The sequence below is a fragment of the Oncorhynchus nerka genome, linkage group LG17 (genome assembly GCF_034236695.1).
Source record: "Oncorhynchus nerka isolate Pitt River linkage group LG17, Oner_Uvic_2.0, whole genome shotgun sequence".
Classification (NCBI taxonomy): domain Eukaryota; kingdom Metazoa; phylum Chordata; class Actinopteri; order Salmoniformes; family Salmonidae; genus Oncorhynchus; species Oncorhynchus nerka.
Genome location: NC_088412.1, coordinates 40,246,241 through 40,269,005, shown reverse-complemented (window position 1 = coordinate 40,269,005; position 22,765 = coordinate 40,246,241). Strand labels below are relative to the sequence as shown.

Here is a 22,765-nt window from a genome sequence, read left to right as displayed (position 1 = left end):
GCAACCGGGTTGGGGGGGTCACCGGCCGCAGATTAGAGGTATCTATGTTTAACCCCGGGTGGTCGGCTGATATCTCGACATGCCTTATGCATGATAGTGCACACCTTGGTTTCAAACGATTCTCTACAGATAGAATGGGGCTACATGCTTGGGCCCCTGTTGAACACACACCCCCACCCTTTGTTTTTGAAACAAACACACACACACACACTCCTGCTGCTCCGTCACACGCACACTCATGCACGCACCCTGATTTTCCGTGTCTTTTTTCTTCGTGACAGACCGGGGTGATGTCGTGAAAGGACATTTTCCTATCGTTAAAGGGTGAGATACATTTTTTAAACCAGTGATTTAATTCCAAAATATTTAGTACATACGTTTTAAAGACGTGTTAGAATTAATGACCAAATTGTACTACTATTTAAACAAGAATCATTAGTATTTTATGTAAAAACATTGGAGGTCTACAGTTGTACCGCACACTCACGCACGCACGCACCCGGATTTTCTGTATTGTTTTCTTCGTGACAGACGTGGTTGATGGCTTGAAAGGACATTTTCCCTTCGTTAAAGGGTGAGATACTGTTTTAAAACCATTGATTTAAGACCCAAAATATATAGTACTAACTTTTTAAAGACATGTTCGAATTAATTACCAAATTGTACTACTATTTAAACATGCATCCTTAGTGTTTTTATGTAAAAACATTGGAGACCTACAGTTGTACATTATTACAAACTTTATAACATACCATTGTAGGAAAGACTATAAATTGCTTCTGAGAATCTACGTCTAACAGTCGCTTCCCAATCACCTATGTCCAGTAGCCTTCAGAAATATCTATTAGGAGGGATTTCCTTATTCACATCTCTTTTTTAATCTGTCCTAAATATTCGGGGCTGTGGTGTTTGCGCTAAAGCTGTGGTAACAGTGTTAAAGTATATGCTCCACGTTCTGTCCCTAACTATGTGTGTGTTTCGAGACATTTTTTTTTGTTTGTTTTAGTTTTATAATGGTTACAGTCGGGGTTTGTACAGAGTTGGTTAAATCAGCTCTTTTGCTCCCCGCTTACATGGCTAATAATCTCCAAGCTGCTCTAAGCGGTGTTGTTTGTGTGAATATTGTTTTCCATAAAGTTAATAACCCCCCCTAAAACGAAATATGAAATGACCTCTTCCCCTATCGTTAAAGCGTGCGATACATTTTTAAAACCAGTGATTTAATTCAAAATATTTAGTACCTACATTTTAACACATGTTATAATTCCAAAATATGTGTCCGCTGTGGGAAAATGATAATACAAGCGGAACTACGTAGCTAATACTGTTGTAACTGGGGATCCTTATTGTAGCAACACACTTTTGTAGGGAAGGCAATCCTGCGCTGCGTTAGCTAAGTTTTCATGTCATCGGGTGTAGTTCATAAAGGTTGAAGAGTGTATGTTAGGATGAAGTGTGAATTCATGCCAGGAATAATAAGTGTGAAGTTTGATTTCCTCCCTTCTGTAATAAGCAGCCAATGAGGTATTTTTTCCTTTATTCATGTGTTTAATCTGAACCCTTATAACGCCGGTTAACCTGTTATGTATGTAAGCACTTCAGAGTTATACCAAGCTAATAAGTCACTCCTAAGATAATGTTGTAAGAGTGTGCTTAACTGTATTTTAATTTACTTTATAGTTCTCACTGAAGGGGATAATTCTCACTGAAACTACTGAATAAAGCCGCCCGTTAAAATCATTGAACGGTTGTGCTCGTGGTTACTGAAGGAGCTATGCCCACATCATTAATGAATAAGATGTGTGGAAAACTGTTTAGCCATAGTTAAAGGCCTTTCATAAAGAGCCTGTCATGATTGCATGTCCCTTATGTTTAACACGTATTGCTTGTTACAGAATACTACTGTTGTACATTTAATATCCCCTAGCAGATTTCGTTGCCTTTGCACAAATTTTGTCATGTTACTGTGGTCTTTTAAAAGTCAATAAAAATGTGTAAAGTGGCCATGTTTGTTTCACTGTATATTTGTTTAAGCCCTCCTAGAAACACATAATTTCATCCCACAGCATTAATTAATAAGCTGTGTAGAAGCTGTTTAGCCATAAGTAAAGGCCTTTCATAAAGCGGCTGTCATGATAAACCTGAATCTGAAAGTACCTTTAGGATCTTTTCTTTGGGGTTCTAATCTCCCCGTGTGTACATGCACTGAAAATCCTTAGGCTGGAGCCATCTGGAAGCTCTGTGCCTGTACATATAAAGAGAACTCAATAGGAAACTAGGCTGAGAAACATTATTTAGATGGCTGTTTAATTGTTGTTTAAAGCCTGAAATGGACAATAGCCCCAGACATTCCTGCTTCATAGATAACAACCATAAGGGAGGTAAAACTGGGGGGTGGAGGGGGGGGGCATGGGCCCCAAAAGTTCAAACACCCTCTAACACATGACCACACGAACAGGGGGGGCGGGGCGGGGGCACATATTCTGTACAGGTCATAAGGTCAGCAATCAATCAAATTTGACAGGCGCCGTATCCTATTGCTCTCTGACAGGGAGGGTTACTTCATTCGAGAGATGGCCCCCGGAATTCTGTTAATTCCAGTTCTCCTCCCGAACACTGTTTATTTGTTCGACAGTGACCTAGGTATCTTACCCCCCCGCGGTGCGATATGAATCCGGGTGGCCCACGGGACTGGATTGAGTGTCTTCACCTGTAGTTCACCTGTAGTGCATAAACTCTTGGACATACAGGTTTGGTTAATAAAACAGTTTCTTATTCGTCAAACCAATTAACACATTTTTTTATTGTTAGTTAATTATCCCGTAGGTCACATCCTATTCTAGAACACTATTTACCCATCCCCCTTTTGTTACCTGGCTTTGCCCAGGTAACAACCTTGCCTTATTCTTAGACAATGACTTAGATAAGATTTAGTGAATTATCCTTATGTCTGAAATTCCATTTAGGAGTGTCCCTTTCATTTTCCACATGTCCAATTCTCACTTTTGTCTCCACTCAGTAACTTATCTACCCACTATGTTATCTTTGCTCGTCCTGGCCCCCCTTCTAAAACTTCTCTGCACTCCAACCTTCAAGGTCTCTGCAGTGCGGGGGAGGGCTCCTCTGTCTGCCTAAAGCTATGTTTCTCATGTTTTCCAAATTTGAACTACATGTCTCACTGTTTGGCTCCATCCAAACCCATGGACCCTCTTTTAGAAAAAAAAAAAACATGTCTATGAGCGGCTTTTCTCCAAATTCCTTAATCAATCTATCTTAATCCTAACAATAATCCTAACTCCTCATAGATGTCCTATATTCCTGTTAAATATAATACTATTTAAAAACTTATAATCTAATAAATGCTAACCATATTAAAAATCCTTCCTACACTAACAAGCCCTCTCCTTGGGGACCCTCAGTATTCTATCTGACAATAACATGGATTTAATGTGTTGCAAAGTGTGGAATAAAACTTTGGTCCTGTAAAACAGAGTAAAGCAGAACAAAGCATTCTTATAACCCATCTGGTCCTCTCAGCTATTCTTATCCAGCACCAGGTGGGCACCATGCCACCCTTCACGACAGGGAGAACAAACATACATGGGTCATCCTCAGTCAGTCTTATCCTCCCCTCAAAGCATGCTTCACCTCAGCCTCTCCAACTGGAGCATCAAGCAAAGGCATCATGCCTGAAGCCTTCACCACATCTGTAACAGACTTCTTAAAACACGGTATGATGCAAGCAGCACATCACATCAATAACACATAATACAAGAATTAGGGTCAGAAATCCAGTAACCACCATACCAGTATACTTACCAAACCAGTCTCCCAACCAGGTGGACAGTCAGACTCCTCTACCCCCGCCATGGTCCTCATCTCAGCAGATAGTGCATCAAGCCCATTTAAGGCCCTTAGATATACTACCATCTGGACTGGTGTTATTAGGGATATACGTACAACATTGTTCACCGAACATCTTGCAGACTCCCCCCTGACTAGCAAGAAGCATCCCCTAAGCAAGTCTATTCTGTATAAGACAGCCACAATTTGTCCCTACCATCAAAACCAGTCTCCGTGCCTAATTGATCAATAGCTGAATAGTCTAACATTAATTACCTGAATGGGATTTTTAACACAGTGGTGGCAGGTTCGGTCCAGGGGTGGTAGAGGAGTGTGTCTGGCCCCCTGGCTCGTCTGAGACCTCTGTTTTTGGCAGTACCTTAATAGAAAACACACCCACCGTGTCTGTCCCGGTCCTTTGTAGTCCGGGGGTGTAAGTGCCTGCATCAGAGAGCTTAATAGTTTTGATGGTTAGTAGGATTTCATCACCTTTACAAAGTTCAACAGTACTCCCAGGTTTCCCCCATATCATGGGAAACCTATCCACCTTTGTGGGATTCCCTATGCCATAAGGATATCCTCTTCTCCAGTCCCAGAACTGTCCCAAGTTGGTTATCATGTAATCCCCATACGGACACCCTCCCCCATTACACAGGTAATGTCCCCCGTCTTTTGACACTCCTGTACACGGGTGTTAAAATCAAACAAAAATACCTCAATTCCTTCCCTGTCCTGTTGGCTCAAAATATGTTATCTTCCCCTATTTATTCTCAATGATGAATATGACTTTCTCTCTGTTACAATACCAACTCCCTAATAGCCCATTCAAAAAAAAACTTCACAGCTAATGTTATAAGACAGAATCCTGAACCACTTTCTCATTTGCGGTTCAAACAGTAATTCTAAACCCTCAACCAAAACTGCTTCATTGCTAATGAATTTACCTTAAAACTAGTAACTCAATATGACACCATTCATTATACAAATGACTCTCCCCTGAGGCTGATCAGACCTCAGAAGACAGTCATGATAAGGTCAAAAGGCCATACCATATTAGACATAAAGATCCCTTTATCCTTACAATAGAAATAGTCACCTGTATGATTCAAACCCATAAAAAAACATCTCATAAGGTTCCATATGTGAGCGTGCCTCTTTAAAATCTCCTTGCACTAAAATAAATCGTTCTAACAGTTGTTTTATATATATATAATTTGCAGACCTTTTTCAATTTGGTCGTTTAAAGCTGCACTCTCCCCCAAAATTATAATCCCAGGAGGCCTCTAAAAGTGAGCCACCACATCCCTAACTATCATTCACTAATGCTACCTCGAATCAGAAACTCAATAAGTGAACTATAACTAAAACCTAATGATAATTCCCCTTTGACTCAAATCAATAATCATACGTTTTAAACATCGTCTACGGATATGTTTATTTAAATGACCATGCTACCTTTAGATACAATTCACCCGATAACATTATTATCCAATGCATTACTTTTTCTCTCTGCCGCAAATGTCGTACATTTCACAGTGTAAGGAATCCGTAATTTAATCCCCGATATTTAATAAATATGCATTCACATTTCTCTCATGGCTCCTTTAATTTACTTTTTTTGGTTAACTCTCATCCGTTCCGGAACAAAGAGTTCTACCTAAACCCGCCAGAACACACTGTTCAACTAAGTTAAATCAAACCCTAAAATTGACTATAACCAATAAACAAATAAACAAAACACTTTTATCTCAACTTCTGAAAGGTTACTCGAAGCCTCGATACACACACTAACAGCCATACAGTTTGCGCCGTTATTCCCAGTCTCTGGTGACAAAAGTGTCTCGCTAGTGACGTCATCATCAAGCGCTCAACCTGCCAATTCGTAGCGACTTCAAATGGATTGTAAATAATTCTTGTTCGATTAACCAAACCTAATTTATCACATCTGTTCTAATCCTGAATTATAATTTACCACCCCAACCAACATCTCTAAATTCGCCAATTTTATAAAAGCTTTTCGATGGGCATAAACCATAATTGTCTCTTTGTTATCATTTAGAATCCATTTTGCTCTAAATACCTGTCTTGTCTTTGACTTAGTATTTTAATTACAACTCTATTCCCAATACGTTATTCACTTGTCTAATTACAACTCAGACCAGCATTAGTGAGTGCTCGCCTTAAAAATGCCTTGTCTCTGGGAACAGGGAAATCACCTTAACCCAAACATTTACTCCTACAATGACACCCAATAATTCTTATGATCCCTTCACGTCGTTCGTTTTAAATCTCTTGATGTATCATGTAACTTATTTTTCTCTCCTCGAATTGTCGTCCCAAAATATTTTATTTATTTTTTTTTTTTTTTTCATTTGTTCCCCGCAACGAGAACGGAAATCAGATCATTTTTAGAATACGTTACTTTTTGTTCAAATTCACTGGTGTTACCTTTCACCAAAAATCAATAATCAGAAAAACAATCACAACTTCTTACGATTCAACTATTCTTACCTAATTTATAGTCCAAAGCGTTGCACTATATAGCCCCATTGAGTGTCTAGCAATTCCGTTGCTTGGCTATAGACACAAATCTGCCCGCCTTTGTAAAATATATATTCCCTATTCAGATTGAGTTCCCCCCATTTAACTTTAGGTAACTCTCTCTCTTCTATGATACATCTATTTAATTACGACTCCTATCTCAATACATTATTCCACCAGATCATTTTGGGCGAAATAGCGTTTTACATCGAAATTGTTTCGCCGTTATTTTTAATGACTTCTTTTATCAATTCTATCTGGAACACATAATATCCGTTCAGTTATATCTTTTGCAAACACTGGCGACCGTATTTTTCAGGCAAAACATGCAAGTAGGTCGATTACGATCTAAAATCAATTTTAGTTAAACGGGGACCGAACCATGGATTACCGTTGGTGAAACTGCCGCGCTCACCACTCACCAGCACAATGGAATTTGACTGAGACTCTCCGCAAATATACCCATTTTCACAGTTATCTGTATTTGTTACTCCGACATCTAGACAACAGAAAATAGCCCAAATTTAAACGCCCATATCTCTTTTATTGGAATCCTCATCTACTAAAGTCTGACATTAAGTCTCACCCGTATACAATACATTACTGTTCCTTTAGGACTTTTATTAAGATTGTCGCTCCAAATCAGCCTACTTGTAGGGTTGACCGAAGACAAATAGACCGAGTCTCAAGAGTCTCCGTCCACTCGTCGTTCAATCTGATATTAGTTTTCACCCGTATATAGCGATCACTACAGTAATATACAGTAATCCCTATTCCTATAGGACTTTGAACTAAAATATCGCCCCAAATATAGCTTAATCTGTAGAGTTGATTGAAAATGACCAACGGAAAAGCAACTCAGTTGTTCCCCATAATCTACAAGATCTATATATCTATGGGGTCACTTGTTCCGTCTTTCCGCTGGATACATTGTTCAATCTGACATTTAACTCACCCACACGATCACTTTTCACTATCAAGAACACTGACTACTAAAAACCGGGAAAGACCCCCCCCATACATACATCGCTCGATCTCCCGTCAGTTCTGGGGCTTCTTTCGAGGCATTTCTCCCCATTCTTAATCCTTACCGTTACTAGTAGCTATGGTCTTTAAACACTTATCTATGCCTTTCTATATAATTTTAAATTCTATGTGCGTGCAGTTCTATAAATTTGTAATTTACCGTTACTTAGTTACTTCTAGTTACTATTCTGTCTGACTACGTGTCTGTCCCTTTAAAAATAATCAGTATGTATTTCCATCCTGTGAACCGCGTCCATAGAAGACTTTTGATCGGACATCATTTCCCCCATAGGATATTCCTTCTGGGACAACGTTAAATGTCTCAAATCTCACTTCTCTAGACTAAGTTGACCTCTCCTGTGAACCACGTCTATAGAAGACTTTTGATCGGACATTCAAATTTCACCCGTAGGATATTCCTTTTGGGACTTTCAACGTAATGTCTCAAATCTCACTACTCTAGACTAATCACGTATCATTTGATATTAATTTCTTTCAGCATTGTACAGGTTCATTTATTCTGTTCGCCTAGAATTACCACCAAGCCTAATTTATCCTCACCTGTTTTAACATATCTATCTGCTACTTTCCACAGTCAGTTTCCCATATACAGATAGACTATTAGGTAAAAACTTTATTTAGGTATGTTTATTGAATTATTGGCCATCCTATTTGTACGGAACAAGCGTCCTAATTCTCCAATGCGTACTATATCACTCCTTAATAATCCTTGGCTTGCAAAACCAGGCCGTATTAAGCTCTAGTTTATTTGTTGGTAGCGCACCTTACCTCAGCTCAATTTCGGGCCTGCTTCCATTTTATCGATATCCTGGTTAATACCCCCGGTAGAAACCCATTTTATTTGTTCGGAATATTCAAGCACCTATTATTGATCAAATTCAACTCCTTCATAACATTTTAATCAATAAATATCCTAAATAATCCCTCCCAAATTCGAGAATAAAGGCTACTTTACCTGCTGCCGACTGGGATAAGCATTGTTCGTTTGAATCTAGTCACCCTCTCTGTCCTCTGTGATAATACGCAGGCCTGTTTCAATTTTAACCTCAATTCAGAGGTCAGGTCTTTAGTAAAACGAGTCAAAACTCGTCCGTGCACGATTTTCCAGCGTACTACCTACAGGCACAGAGAGGGATATTTTAGATCCGGCTCTTCGAAGGACCAAATTGATAGAGGAATTCTAAATCCCTTTATGCTTTAATTGCCAAAATCAATTAGCACTCATTTCTAATTCATTAATGAATTGTAAGTTCATTAATTATGCATGAAGTAGATCGAGACCAGTCTTAAAAGCCAGGTAAAGAGCGTTTAATTCCAGAGAGTACTGAATGCTTACACACATTTCCACAGGTTATAAACTAAAAATGACGTCAGCGTTTTCCAAACGTTCCGTTTCACAAACAGAGGGCCCCTCTTAACTCTCAAGCCTCCACGTTATCAGCACGAAGTCAAGGCCAGTCAGCATAAATCAACATTCCCGACCATTTGGAGATGGCCCGTTCCCACCACCTGGAGATTTGTACAACTGAATGAACTAAGGAACAGACCTATATTGTTACTAACTCCTGACTACATTATATACAATTGGGAAAGGGAGCAAGAGGGATAACTCACATGTACCGTACATTATAGCATTTGGACTAGTCAGTTTCTGATTGGAATGTATACATAATTAGTCATTTCAACCATATTTTCCTCTATCAATATTGTATGGTAATAAGCGATGCTTGTTCCATATTCAATGTTAAAGCAAAACTTGTTTGGGTCCATATTAAAAGGTTAATTTGTTCAATGTTGGCCCGTGACTTTGTTCAGGTTTTACATTTTGGCCCACTGGGTATTTGAGTTTGACACCCCTGGTCTAAACCATCTGACCCAGATGGTTTTTGGGGGTCAAGTTTAAGGAGCACCTTTAGCACCTCGGACTCAGTGACCATCTGCAGTGAAAAACTTTGTAGCAGGGCAGTGGAAAAACAGGAAAAACATTCAGAATTATATTTTTTTAAGGTCACTCTCTTTTCAATGGGTTTTCATTGGGAATCAAGATTTCTATCGCTTCCACTGGATGTCAACAGTGTTTAGAAATTGGTTGAGGTTTTTCCTTTGAGAAATGAAGAAGTAGCACTGTTCAGAACAAGGGTAGAGAGAAGTGTACTCTTTGTTAGAGGCGCGTGACCTGAAAAGCACGCTCCACTTCGTTTTCCTCCGGTATTGAACGCTGTTTATTCGGTCTTAAATTTTAACGATTATTTATGATAAAAAAATACCTAAAGTTGTATTAGGAAAGGTGTTTGAAATGTTTGGACAAAGATTACAGGTAACTTATGGGATATTTTGTAGTTCTGTCGCACGTGTGGAACCGGTGTTTTTCTGGATCAAACACGCCAAATAAATTGAAATTTTGGATATATATCCACAGAATTAATCTAACAAAAGGTTAATCGAACAAAAGGACCATTTGTGATGTTTATGGGACATATTGGAGTGCCAACAGAAGAAGCTCGTCAAAGGTAAGGCATGAATTATATCTTTATTTGTGTTTGTTTGCTGGGGTGCTGTACTCACATAATAGCATCGTTTGCTTTCACCGTAAAGCCTTTTTGAAATCTGACATGTTGGCTGGGTTCACAACAAGTGTAGCTTTAATTTGGTGTATTGCATGTGTGATTTCATAAAAGTTTAATTTTTATAGTAATTTATTTGAATTTGGAGCTCTGCATTTACACTGGATGTTTGCCAGGTGGGACTCAACACCTCTCAGTGATGACCAACACATCTGGATTGGAGCTATGAACCCACACTTTCAATTGATCCATTTTAAATAATAAGCTTCTAGTGTTAACGTGCAGAAAACTCAGGCTTTTACGAGAGCAGAAATCAGTGAAGCAGATTTCGGACTAGCAACAGTAGATGGGCCAGGGTGTACATGCACATTTCCAGATATCATCAACAGTAATACAATCAAGGCACGGCATAGGACCGGAGAGCTCTGCAGTGTTGAATTATGACATTTTAATGTGCATTAGATGGAAACAATATCATATTGTACAGCAATTTCATCAGGTAAAATGAATATAAAGCCGGCGAGAGGTGGTTAGAATAGAATGGGAGGCCAAGAGTCTGTAACCAATAGAGAGTCAGAGTCCCGAGTGTGGGAACAAACAGTCTATCCCACGGTTGAGTAAATAAGAAAGTTCATAGTCAACAAAGCATGCAGGAGTCATGAGGCAAATAATAAACGACTTGGGGCTAGTCATTGTAAGTTCAGAGTCACTGTGTGCTGGAGGTGAGCGAAAGCTTGGGAGAGAGGGGGTGTGTGGTGGGGGTACCTGTACCAGACAGGGGGAGACAAGCCAGGGCAGACTGTGAACAGATCGCCAGGTGGAATCCAAGTAGCAGTGCAGCAGGCAATGGGATGGTTTTGGGATGGTGATTTTATAGCGATGTGGTGGGTGCTGTCTATTGCTCCGTTTGTATTCGGGAACCAATTGATGGTATCATGGCAAAGAAACCCCTAGAGTTCAACCTGTGTGATGGTGTATGGAAATTGTGTTACTGTTCGTTTTGCTGATGATTGCATCCAAAATATTGGCTCATCAAGTGCTGTGAGATGCCGATCGGCAAGCTCCCGCTGACAAAAACCTGAGGATGAATAGCACTAAGATGTGCACCGGAATGGCATGCATTTGCCTTTTTAAACTAGGTCTTGAATCCTCGAAAAATACTATTCATATGGTTTTGAGAAACGTTATCTGATGAGCCAATCTGTACTTTCTGCAGAAAAGTCCAACCTTTCTCTAAAATCTTGCTCTCTGCAAAATGCAGCGTATGCCAAATCTTCCAACAGAGCAAGATCAGCCATCTCTCATTCAAATTCCCATTATCTCAGGCTTTTATAGTAAAAAGATTTCAACAATGGTTTCTTATTTCACACTTAGGCCTACCTAGAATTGAACAAATTACCGTCCTTGCTCTTGTGAATCCCGGATTCGGCCTTGCCGGACACTTCTGGAGCTTGTGCCCTCCTTATTCACAGTACAGACAGAGCCCCAGCTGTATCCGTCTGTGGTGCTGTGCCACGGTGAGGCGTGTGGCCCCTACCACCATGGGTTCAGGCTCTGATCCAGTGTTCACTGAGGGAGGGAAATAAGCGATGAGAGGACCAGTGCTCCCAAAGTAGGTTATCCAGACAGATGGCCATTGCAATGAGTGCGGCCAGGGTGAGGTTGTCGTCTCGACATGCCAGTTCCGTCTGGACCTCTTCGCGCAAACCTCTTACGAATAGCGTACGAAGTGCCGGCTCATTCCATCCACTGGATGCTGCTACTGTCTGGAAGTTGTGTGGTGCCCGGTTCTTTACCAAATTGGACCTGCGGAGTATATGCTATCTCATCCGCGTCCGGGAGGGGGATGAATGGAAGACCCCATTCAGCACAATGTCTGGTCACTACGAGTACTTGGTGATGCATTTTGGCTTAGACAATGCTCCGTCCGTTTTCCAGTCATTCGTCAATGGGATGTTCCGGGACATGCTCGGACGCCAGGTGGTCGTGTATATCGACGATATCCTTTCGCCTACTGAAGGGATGTTTCACCTCCGCCCCATTGCTCAAACACTACGTTACCCTTTGTGGTAGAGATCCACGAGGTGGGCTTGGGGCTGTCCTGTTTCAACGACAAGGTAATCCACAAAAATGTTATCCTTGTGCGTATTCCTCTAAGAAACTGTTTCCTGCAGAGAGGAATTATGACGTCGAGGATCAAGAGCTCCTGGCGGTGAAGTTGGCATTAGGAGTGGAGACACTGGCTGGAAGGCGCCAAGAACCCATTTGTCATCCTCACCAACCATCGGAACCTGGAGTACATACAGCTGAACCTGCGCCAAGCAAGGTGGGCCCTTTTCTGTACTAGATTTGACTTCACGCTGACCTATCGCCTAGGTTCAACGAACACCAAAGCCGATGCCCTGTCCCGTCAATACGATTCGGGGGAGGGTCCGTAATGCACCCATAATTCCTCCCTCTCGAGTCGTAGCCCCTGGGGTCTGGGATGTAGCTTTGGTCTTACGCCAGGCTCTGGAGATGGAACCCGCACCCACTAGCTGTCCTCCTAGCTGCATTTATGTTCCCACAGGGATAAGGGATTGGCTGCTGATCTGGGTGCACACAGCTGTCATCGCTGGACATCCAGGTATTACTCAAACTACTCAATCCATCTCAGAGAAGAATTTGTTGTCCACCTTTGGGCAGGACGTTATTCGCTAAGTCACCTTCTGTTCCGTATGGGCTCAAACTAAATCCCCCCGGCATGCTCCACCAGGGAAACTCCTTCGCCTTCCCGTGCCTCAGCTCATCTATCCATTGATTTTGTCACTGATCTCCCCTCTGACGGTTTCATCACCATTTTGGTGGTTGTGGATAGATTCTCCAAAACCTGTCGTTTTACCCCTCTCTCTGGTCTACAGGTCGCTGAGGCACTGTTCCAGCAGGTCTTCCAGAGGACATAGTCTCTGTCCGTGGCCCCCAATTCACATCATGGGTATGGAGAGCCTTCATGGAGAAGTTCAGGGTCATGGTCAGCTTCACTTCCGGGTATAGGCCTCAGTCTAACAGGCAGGTGGAGAGGATGAACCAGGAGCTGGGGAGGTTCCTGAGGAGCCACTTCCAGGACCGGCAGGGAGAGTGGGCCCAACTCTTCCCATGGAAGGAATACGCCCATAATTCGTTATGTCACTCCTCCACTGAGCTGACTCACTTCCAGTGTGTTGTGAGTTAGCTGGTCAGCTGGTCCTGGCTCCATGGATCCCGAGCCAGACCGAAGCTCCTGCGGTGGATGAGTGGTTCAGGTGAGCAGAAAAAGTGTGGAGCGATGTCCACATGAGACTCCAGCACGTCCTCCAACTTCAGAAGGAGCAGGTGAACCGCAGTGAGACTCCCGTGTTCCATCATGGATGTCGAGGGAGGTCCAGCCCAGTCAGATCCCTACTGGACTCCCAACATGATGGGGGTCGGCTCCAGTACCTGCTGCATTGGGAGGGGTATGGTCCAGAGGAGCGGTATTGGGTTCCGGTGGAGGACATTCTGGATCCCAACATCATCCGTGATTTCCACCTTCTCCCTCAGGGCTGGCCCGCTCCTCGCCCTCTGGGCAGTCTCCCTGGCTAGCGTCGTCCTGTGGTCAGGGGGTGGAATGCCATGTCTATTACCACTCCCTGGCGCCTCGACGTTGCCGGTTTACTAATCACTGGCTCTGACATCCATCATTATGCACACCTGGCACCATTGTTACACGCAACTGCGCCTCATTGTGAGACTTGCCTGGACTCCATCAATTTACTCATTACCTCCCCTATATCTGTCACTCCCTTAGGTTCATTCCCCAGGCAGTATTAATTATGTGTTTCATGTCCAGACGCTACTCTTGTTTTGTATCGTTCCATGTTCATTGTATTATTATACATACCACCTGCTTCTCGACTAACAGAAGCATGATAATTCAGGGATTTCTAGTGGCGCACATATGAATTATGATAATGTGCAAGAACAGAGGAAATTGTATCCTTAGTTTCCATGTTTAAAAATGTTCGAAAATCAAGCAGGTTCGCCAGCACGTAGTCCTAAAACGCGGAAATGTATTTTACCTTTATTTAACTAGCCAAGTCAGTTAAGAACAAATTCTTATTTTCAATGACGGCCTAGGAACAGTGGGTTAACTGCCTGTTCAGGGGCAGAACGACAGATTTGTACCTTGCCAGCTCGGGGGTTTGAACTTGCAACCTTCCGTTTACTAGCCCAACGCTCTAACCACTATCTCTACCGAGATTGCAAGACAATTCATATGTTGATGTAGTGCCCATCGGTTATAAACGTTTCAACCTCTGTGCTGAGAAAGTGTGTTTTTACAGTCAGTTTCTAGTGCAAAGAGCACCAAAAACAACACTAACCATGAGCCTTGCAGTCTTTATGGTCCAATCACAGAGCAGATCCAAGTCACGTGATCTACAAGTGAACACAATCACGTCTGCTCTGTGACTGGATGACACAGACCTCAATGCTGTATGGGATTAGTAGTTTGTTTGCCTTCTAACTCCGGTATGTACATAGTCTTGTACCCTTGATTATTTTTTCCTAGATCCGTTTAAAAAAAAACTATTTCTATCTTTTGAATGAACGCTTCACCCCAGAGATTTGTGTACCTATTTAACATTTGGAACCACAATAACTAGAATGTTGTTGAAATGTGTATGCAAAACATTTGTGCCCATGTCAATTCTGAGCCCTAATGCTTGCAGTAGCAGAGCTAGGGAGTTGCCCCCACTCTGGTTCTGAAAGTAGCAAGCAAATAAATAAAATCTTATTTCATGACCATGTTTAGTCTAATATTACAGTTTTGCATGTAAATATGCTCAAAGGCTCACAATAACCTCCCTAGTTTCTTTGTTTAGTTCAGGCTATACTCATATGCTACACCCCCAACCCTAGCACTCCGTTCTGCCACCTCTGGTCTCATGGCCCTCGCACCCCTACCGGAGGACAGCTCCCACTCAGCCCAGTCCAAGCCAATCTTGAAACCCTACCTCTTCAAAGAGTATCTTAAATAATCCTAGAAGTGCCCCCCTTCAAATTTCCATCGATAAAATGCAATTATGTCTGCCCATGCCATAACCCCACTTCCACAATGGGACATCTGTTCACAACGTTGACATCAGCAAACCACTCGCCCACACAACGCCATACTATATGCCCGGTACAGTTGATACCGGGATTTATCCAAGAAGAGCACATTTCTCCAGTGTGCCAGTGGCCATCGAAGGTGAACATTTAACCACTGAAGTTGCCTACGACGCCGAACTGCAGTCAGGTCAAGACCCTGGTGAGGATGACGAGCACACAGATGAGCTTCCCTAAGGCGGTTTCCGTTTGTGCAGAAATTCTTGGGTTGTGCAAACCTAGTTTCAAGTCCAGGTGGCTGGTCTCAGACTATCCCACAGGTGAAGTATCTGGATGTGGAGGTTCTGGGCTGTTGTGGTTACACGTGGTCTGCGGTTGTGAGGATGGTTGGACGTACTGACAAATTCTCATTCCTCATTCCTTCCCTGGTCTGAGTACCTCTCCACCTTAGTTGCCTGAAGGTTGCCAGATCTCTCCGCTTCCAGTGTAAATTAAATGAAGTGGAAGGGGTTGGCTCTCTGCTTTGCTGTCTTGGTCTCCTTGTTCTTACCATTTCCGCATTCTGGAGTGACATCAGGTTACTCTGTGTCTTGCAGTTCCTGTAGCGCTTTACGTTGTGTGGCATCTGCCTCTCTGAAGCGCTTGATGAGTGACTGCAGTTCTTTGCGATGCCTAAAAGCCTACATTTTCGGTTTGTTGGGTTGATTGTTGCTCTCTTCATTGTCAAATCTTTCACTGTTCACCACGGGCACAAGCTTGGACAGGGAAGTGAGTGTCTTTTCCCCACCAGTGTTGTTTCTAGGTTGTTGTCCAGGTCGTCATCCAGCTGTTGCCAGACTGCGTTGTTGTTGTGGCCACTTGACATTCCTTGCTCTGGGTTCCACATCCTCTGGAGTCTCTGACTTTCTCCTCCTTTGAAGGCGTGGCAGCCTCAAGTCGTTCAGATGCGGAGAAGTCTTCAACACTATGGTGTTGGCTAGAAACCTCCTATGTCTCACCAGATAGCAAGTCTGTGCGCTGCTGCTTTGTTGGCTCAGGTAGGCACTTTGTCTTTGTTTGGTGGATTCGTAGTCTTCGTATGTACAGTTTTATGGGAGTGGCATCTTGTTCCACTTTCTACTCCTGCAGTCAGAATCCTTCATACAACCTTGTCGTTAGTGTTATCCATCCATGGAAACGCTTCATTCTTCCCCTCTCTCGGAAGGCTCTGGGGGTATGGTTACTTCCGGTTCTCTGTAGTTGCTTCGGGTCGCCCCCTTGTAGAGGACGGTGAGTTGGGGGTGCTAGCCCAACTCCCCCCTGCACTAGACTTTCCAAGTAGTCACCGGTTTCTCCAGTGTCACCATTCTCCTCTTGGTTGTCGCTCAGTCTTTCCTGGGAGTCACTGGTTGCCTAGTTTGTAACAGTAACTGACAGTCAGTATTTGATTGCTGATCCGCTGGCGTCATCAGCCAAGGTGACCTCTTACGGGACATTTCATAACTTGGAACGTCCTAAAGATGGCGAATTGACTGTCTTCAATTGACATCAATGCATGATGAAGTGAAAATTTGAATTTCGGTATGTGGAATTTGGGATTCGCCCCTTCATGTTCACACACACATGCCAGTATTATTATTTTTAAAACTATGTACGTTTATACAGATGAGTAAAAATGCATCTTACAAACTGAAAAATCTCAATACAGCAGGATGTGTTTTTTAGATACCACCATCTTATATTAAGTTAAAGGTGCTACAGTGCATTCGGAAAGTATTCAGACCCCTTGATTTTTCCCCACATTTTGTTAGGTTACGGCCTTAAACTAAAATGGATTGTTTTTTCTTTCTCAACCAACACCCATAATACCCCATAATGACAAGGCAAAAACAGGTTTTATAAATATTTGCATTTATTACAAATAAAAACATGAAGTATCACATTTACATAAGTTCAGACCTTTCACTCAGTACTTTGTTCATTCACTTTTGGCAGCCTTGAGTCTTGGATTTTGCTCTGACATTCACTGTCAGCTGTGGTACCTTATATAAACAGGTGTGTGCCTTTCCAAATCATGTCTAATCAATTGAATTTATCACAGCTGGACTCCAAATCAAGTTGTAGATCCATCAAGGATGATCAATTGAAACAATTTTTTATTTGTAATACATAAGCAAAAATGTTTAAAAAAACATGATTTTGCTTTGTCATTACGGGGTATTGTTTGTAGATTGTTTAAAAAAAATCTTTATCAATGATTTAATTACAGAATAAGACTAACGTAACAAAGTGGAAAAAAGGTTCAATACTTTCCTTATATACTGTACATGCAGAATGTCTCACCCATTTTATTTTTATTTCACCTTTATTTAACCAGGTAGGCAAGTTGAGAACAAGTTCTTATTTACAATTGCGACCTGGCCAAGATAAAGCAAAGCAGTTCGACACATACAACAACAGTTACACATGGAGTAAAACAAACATACAGTCAATAATACAGTAGAAAAATAAGTCTATATACAATGTGAGCAAGTGAGGTGAGATGAGGTAAAGGCAAAAAAAAGGCCATGGCGGCGAAGTAAATACAATATAGCAAGTAAAACACTGGAATGGCTGATTTGCAGTGGAAGAATGTGCAAAGTAGAGAGAAATAATGGGGTGCAAAGGAGAAAAATAAATACAGTAGGGAAAGAGGTAGTTGTTTGGGCTAAATTATAGATGGGCTATGTACAGGTGCAGTAATCTGTGAGCTGCTCTGACAGCTGGTGCTTAAAGCTAGTGAGGGAGATGTGTTTCCAGTTTGAGATTTTTGTAGTTTGTTCCAGTCATTGGCAGCAGAGAACTGGAAGGAGAGGCGGCCAAAAGAAGAATTGGTTTTGGGGGTGACCAGAGAGATATACCTGCTGGAGCGCGTGCTACAGGTGGGTGCTGCTATGGTGACCAGCAAGCTGAGATAAGGGGGGACTTTACCTAGCAGGGTCTTGTAGATGACCTGGAGCCAGTGGGTTTTGCAATGAGTATGAAGCGAGGGCCAGCCAACTAGAGCGTGCGTACAGGTCGCAGTGGTGGGTAGTATATGGGGCTTTGGTGACAAAACGGATGGCACTGTGATAGACTGCATCCAATTTATTGAGTAGGGTATTGGAGACTATTTTGTAAATGACATCGCCGAAGTCGAGGATTGGTAGGATGGTCAGTTTTACAAGGGTGTTTGGCAGCATGAGTGAAGGATGCTTTGTTGCGGAATAGGAAGCCAATTCAAGATTTAACTTTGAATTGGAGATGCTTGATGCGAGTCTGTAAGGAGAGTTTACAGTCTAACCAGACACCTAGGTATTTGTAGTTGTCCACATATTCTAAGTCAGAGCCGTCCAGAGTAGTAATGTTGGACAGGCGGGCAGGTGCAGGCAGTGATCGGTTGAAGAGCATGCATTTAGTTTTACTTGTAGTATTTAAGAGCAATTGGAGGCGACAGGAGAGTTGTATGGACACTTAACCCTCCAGGCAAGCTTCAATGCCAAAGGGCCAGAAGTATACAGAATGGTGTCATCTGCGTAGAGGTGGATCAGAGACTCAACAGTGGAAGCTAGGTGAATTGCAATACTTGTGCTGAATATAAACTACTTTTTGCAACTAGGTAATGACAGGACGATTTCTGCCATTGATGATTCTGTTTGTGAAATAACCAACCTCTGAGTGACACTGATGGAAGAGAAAAGAGCTGGTCCAGCTTTTGTTGAACAATAGGAAGGCTGAACAATTTTGTGGGATGTCACTAGTTACCACAGCCAAAGTCAGAAGGCCCCCCTACTCAACCAATCAGATGAGGGAGGCCAGTTGGAGGAAAAAAAACTCATTTGGGAGAGTTAAAGTCTCCCATTCAATTGTGTTCCGTTTCAAGTTGTTGGAACAAAGACATATGAATGCCATGAGGTGAAAGTCAAAGAAAAGCCAAACATGCTGCTGAAATGAGCAAGGTAGTAAGTTAAGACAGATCTTTGTCATTTATACCATGCACTTTTACATTTAATTTTAATAATGGAATGTTCAATAAAATTGAAGATGGGGCTGATGGACTTTAAACAAGTGTCCCAACTCTGTGGTCACCACAGATCCTATGGCACTTATTGCAAGAGTATGTCATGACATCAAACTGTATTCCTATCATAGAATACTGTGTATAAAAAATAAATAGTAATTTACATGTTATATAGCAGACACTTATCTTGAGCGACTTAGTAGTGTGTATACGTTTCATATTGTATGCAGTACTGTATGAATAAATTATGTAACCAAATATCTGTGAAACCTAAATGTAAAACAAATGAACTTTTGTCCTCTGAAGAGGTTGGATGGGCTAATAAAAATAAAATAGAGTATGTAATGGCACATTTCCATACAGCATTTACCCTAGTGTTTCACCCAAAAGGCTCAGATTCTTCTGTTTCCAACTACGCAGACCAGCATCTGTCTCACTTGGGGCCAAAGCCAAGCCACTTGTACTTTTCAGATTTACATAACAATAGCTAACTGAACACAAAGCAACCATGCAGAGGTTGTTGATTCTGCTTTTCACAAGTCATTTTAAAAACAATACAGATATTGGAATAAACCTATTTTGGGTTAAGACAAGTAACTATGAGTAAGGGAAAACATGATACGCTTGCAAGCTGACTGATTAAGACATCCGATTACCCCTTTGCATTTAGAATGGTTGGATTTTATTATAGCTAATAAAAAAAAATGAAATGCATGCCTCACGTCTCCCCTGCAAGCCGGTCTGCATACACACACCCCCTCATCTGGTTGGTCATTGCCAGTGAAACGTAAGCCGGCATACGAGTCATATCACACTCACTTTATCCAAATTGATCAAGTAGGCAGGCCTTACGACTTTGTGGCTAAAGTAACTAGTGACGACCAATTTTGTGTGGGCTCTATTTTTTATTAAACATTGTTAAACACTCCACTATTACTGCTGATATATTAAGGTATTTTTCTGAAATTACAATGCAAAAATATTACATATAGCTCCTTTTAAAACCAACACTTTTTTTCTCAACCTGTTAATAAATAGTCCAAATAAGAATAATTTACAGGATTATGTTACAAAAGCATAGAGAATACTGGAATTGTTATAGATTAAAGTTAAAGAGAAAGGACTCCATGCCCCAATTTAAAGACAACCGCTATATAAACATCTTTAGACATAATCCACATTTGTAGCTTGAACATTTCTTTTAGTGTGTTAAACAATAAAAATCTGACATTTAATATTTGATCATTGCGTCAATGTGATTTCTCATAACAAAATCCTTAGCTGACATCTAGGCATTGGGTGTGTCTGAATTGGCAACCTATTCCCTACATAGCATACTCCTTCTGACCTGGGCCCTATAGGCTCTGGTCAAAAGCAGTGCACTATATAGGAAATAGGGTGCCATTTTGGACACGGATTGTACTGGAAACACGCTTCTTCATTTCTGGCATTTGCTGCAATGTAGTCAGGCATTACTACTCAACCGTAGTAATCCGATGCCAGACTGCAGTCGATGATGTGGCACACAAACATTGGTTGATACAATGCAACATCTCCAACAAGGTCATCCGGGAACTGACCATATTTCTGTCTAAAGCCCCACATAATATGATTGGTTCTTTCGTCAGCTGGGGAGCTCTAAAACACGCAGCTTGACTGACAACCAACCAGGCATCATAGGAGGGAGCGCCTGGTGTGGTGTTACAAAATGTTTTGCTACAGAAAACTGAAATTAGCTTTCAGGTCGAGTCAAAGCATTGGTTGACAAGAAAAAAAACAGACTAACACAGATGTAGCTGCGTTAGTTGTTGGAGTAGATGTTCAAGTGGACTGTCAAACTTGTTTGCATTGATATGGAGGGAGGGACAAAGACACTCAGACACGTATGTTTGGCCTGGGACACAAATTCACATCAGTTCCACTCATGTCTTATTCAGTTTAAACAGATTAAATGATTAAGTGATGTGTTAGTTTAATTTGTACGCGTGAACAGACAAGATGGAGAAGGACACACTACCAGCAGTTCATCAGTAGTTATTTTAAAGTTAGTCTGACATTTACATTTTCAACCCAATGTCTCCGGGTTGATATTTCTCAGAGGGAAGAAGAGGGAGACAAAAGGACAGAAATGGAGACCCAGTCTCTTGTTCATATATGGCATTGTTTTATACTTTACATGAGGTTGTGTTCTGTAAACAGGATTAATCTTAAGTGTTTAAAAAAACATATATATATATATATATATATAAAAAAAGGCCTGCTCGCTAGGCAGAACAGTCCAAACAAACAAGCCAGCTGGAACCCGTTAGAACAAGTTGACGCTGGTCAGAACCCATAAGAACCAGTTGAAACTGGTCCACAGGCCATCAAACCAGTTGAAACTAGTCCACGTTCCTTCAGAAGCCGTTGAAACAGACCTTCAGAACCAGAGGTAACCATTTCAGAACCAGTTGAAACCATCAGAACGAGTTTAAACCTGTTCCAGTTGGACTGTTCCAAGGTAGATCTGAGTGCTTCTTCTGTTCAGGCCATGGCACTTTCTTTCACAAACTATATAGGGGAAGGAGTGTTTCTTCACCCCCTATGTCCTTGCACTTTCGAAGGTGTGGGAGGGGCAACTGACAGACATTTCTTCAGTCTATTCAAACTCAAGGTGGCAGGAGGTGCGGCTCTGTGACAGCCAGCTCCTGTGCCAAATCGTTGAAGCGGGCGATGTAATCCACGCTGCTCTCACTCATCATGCAGGCCAGCTGGGTGTCTACCTGCAAGGATGAAGATAACCACATATTAGATTGTCACAGAATGACTGAAGAACACGCTTCCAGAGTATTGACAAGGGGGTGACCAACATTTGAATATTATTTTTGCCACATTTGCCCCAAAATAATGAATTTGATGTTGCTTTAAAAAAACGACATTATAATGGATTCAAACTATAAATAAGCTGCCAAGTGACACAAGCCTACCAGAGGAGCTAAATTACTTCTATGCGCGCTTCCAGGCAAGCAACACTGAAGCATGCATGAGAGCACCAGCTGTTCCAGACAACTGTGTGATCACGCTCGCCGTGGCCGATGTGAGCAAGATCTTTAAACAGGTCAAAATTCACAAGGTCGCAGGCCAGACGGATTACCAGGACGTGTACTCCGAGCATGCGCTGACCAACTGGCAAGTGTCAATGACATTTTCAACCTGTCCCTGGCTGAGTCTAATACCTACGTTTCAAGCAGACCACCATAGTCCCTGTGCTTTAAAACACCAAGGTAACCTGCCTAAATGACTACTGACCCATAGCACTCACGATGGTAGCCATGAAGCACTTTGAAAGGCTGGCCCATGGCTCACAACACCATCCATCAGCCCAGAAACCATAGACCCAATCCAATTTGCATACCGCCCCAAAATATCCACAGATGACACAATCTCTATTGCACTCCACACTGCCCTTTCCCACCTGGACAAAAGGAACACCCATTTGAGAATTCTGTTCATTGACGACAGCGCAGCATTCAACACCATAGTGTTGAACAATATAGTGCCCTCAAAGCTCATCAATAAGCTAAGGACCCTGGGACGAAACACCTCCCTCTGCAATTGGATCCTGGACTTCCTGACGGAACACCCCCAGGTGGTAAGGGTAGGCAAC

General features: G+C 42.0%; 1 protein-coding gene and 1 long non-coding RNA gene across 6 annotated transcripts in view; one reads left to right on the top strand and one right to left on the bottom strand.

Annotated features, from left to right (window-relative positions):
* Positions 1-1,292: 1,292 nt before the first annotated feature.
* LOC135561328 (uncharacterized) lies at positions 1,293-1,740 on the top strand. Its single transcript, XR_010459375.1, has 2 exons — positions 1,293-1,524; positions 1,681-1,740. It is a non-coding gene; the product is annotated as an uncharacterized LOC135561328 (long non-coding RNA).
* Positions 1,741-20,004: 18,264 nt separating this feature from the next.
* Positions 20,005-22,765, bottom strand: part of LOC115145220 (protein cramped-like) — a 46,916-nt gene continuing 44,155 nt past the window's right edge. For all 5 annotated transcript variants that reach the window (XM_029686621.2, XM_029686620.2, XM_029686622.2 and 2 more), the window contains exon 20: positions 20,005-21,881. In XM_029686621.2, the coding sequence (XP_029542481.1) occupies positions 21,768-21,881 (114 nt within the window). In that variant the 3' untranslated portion in view covers positions 20,005-21,767. The remainder of the gene's footprint in view (positions 21,882-22,765) is intronic.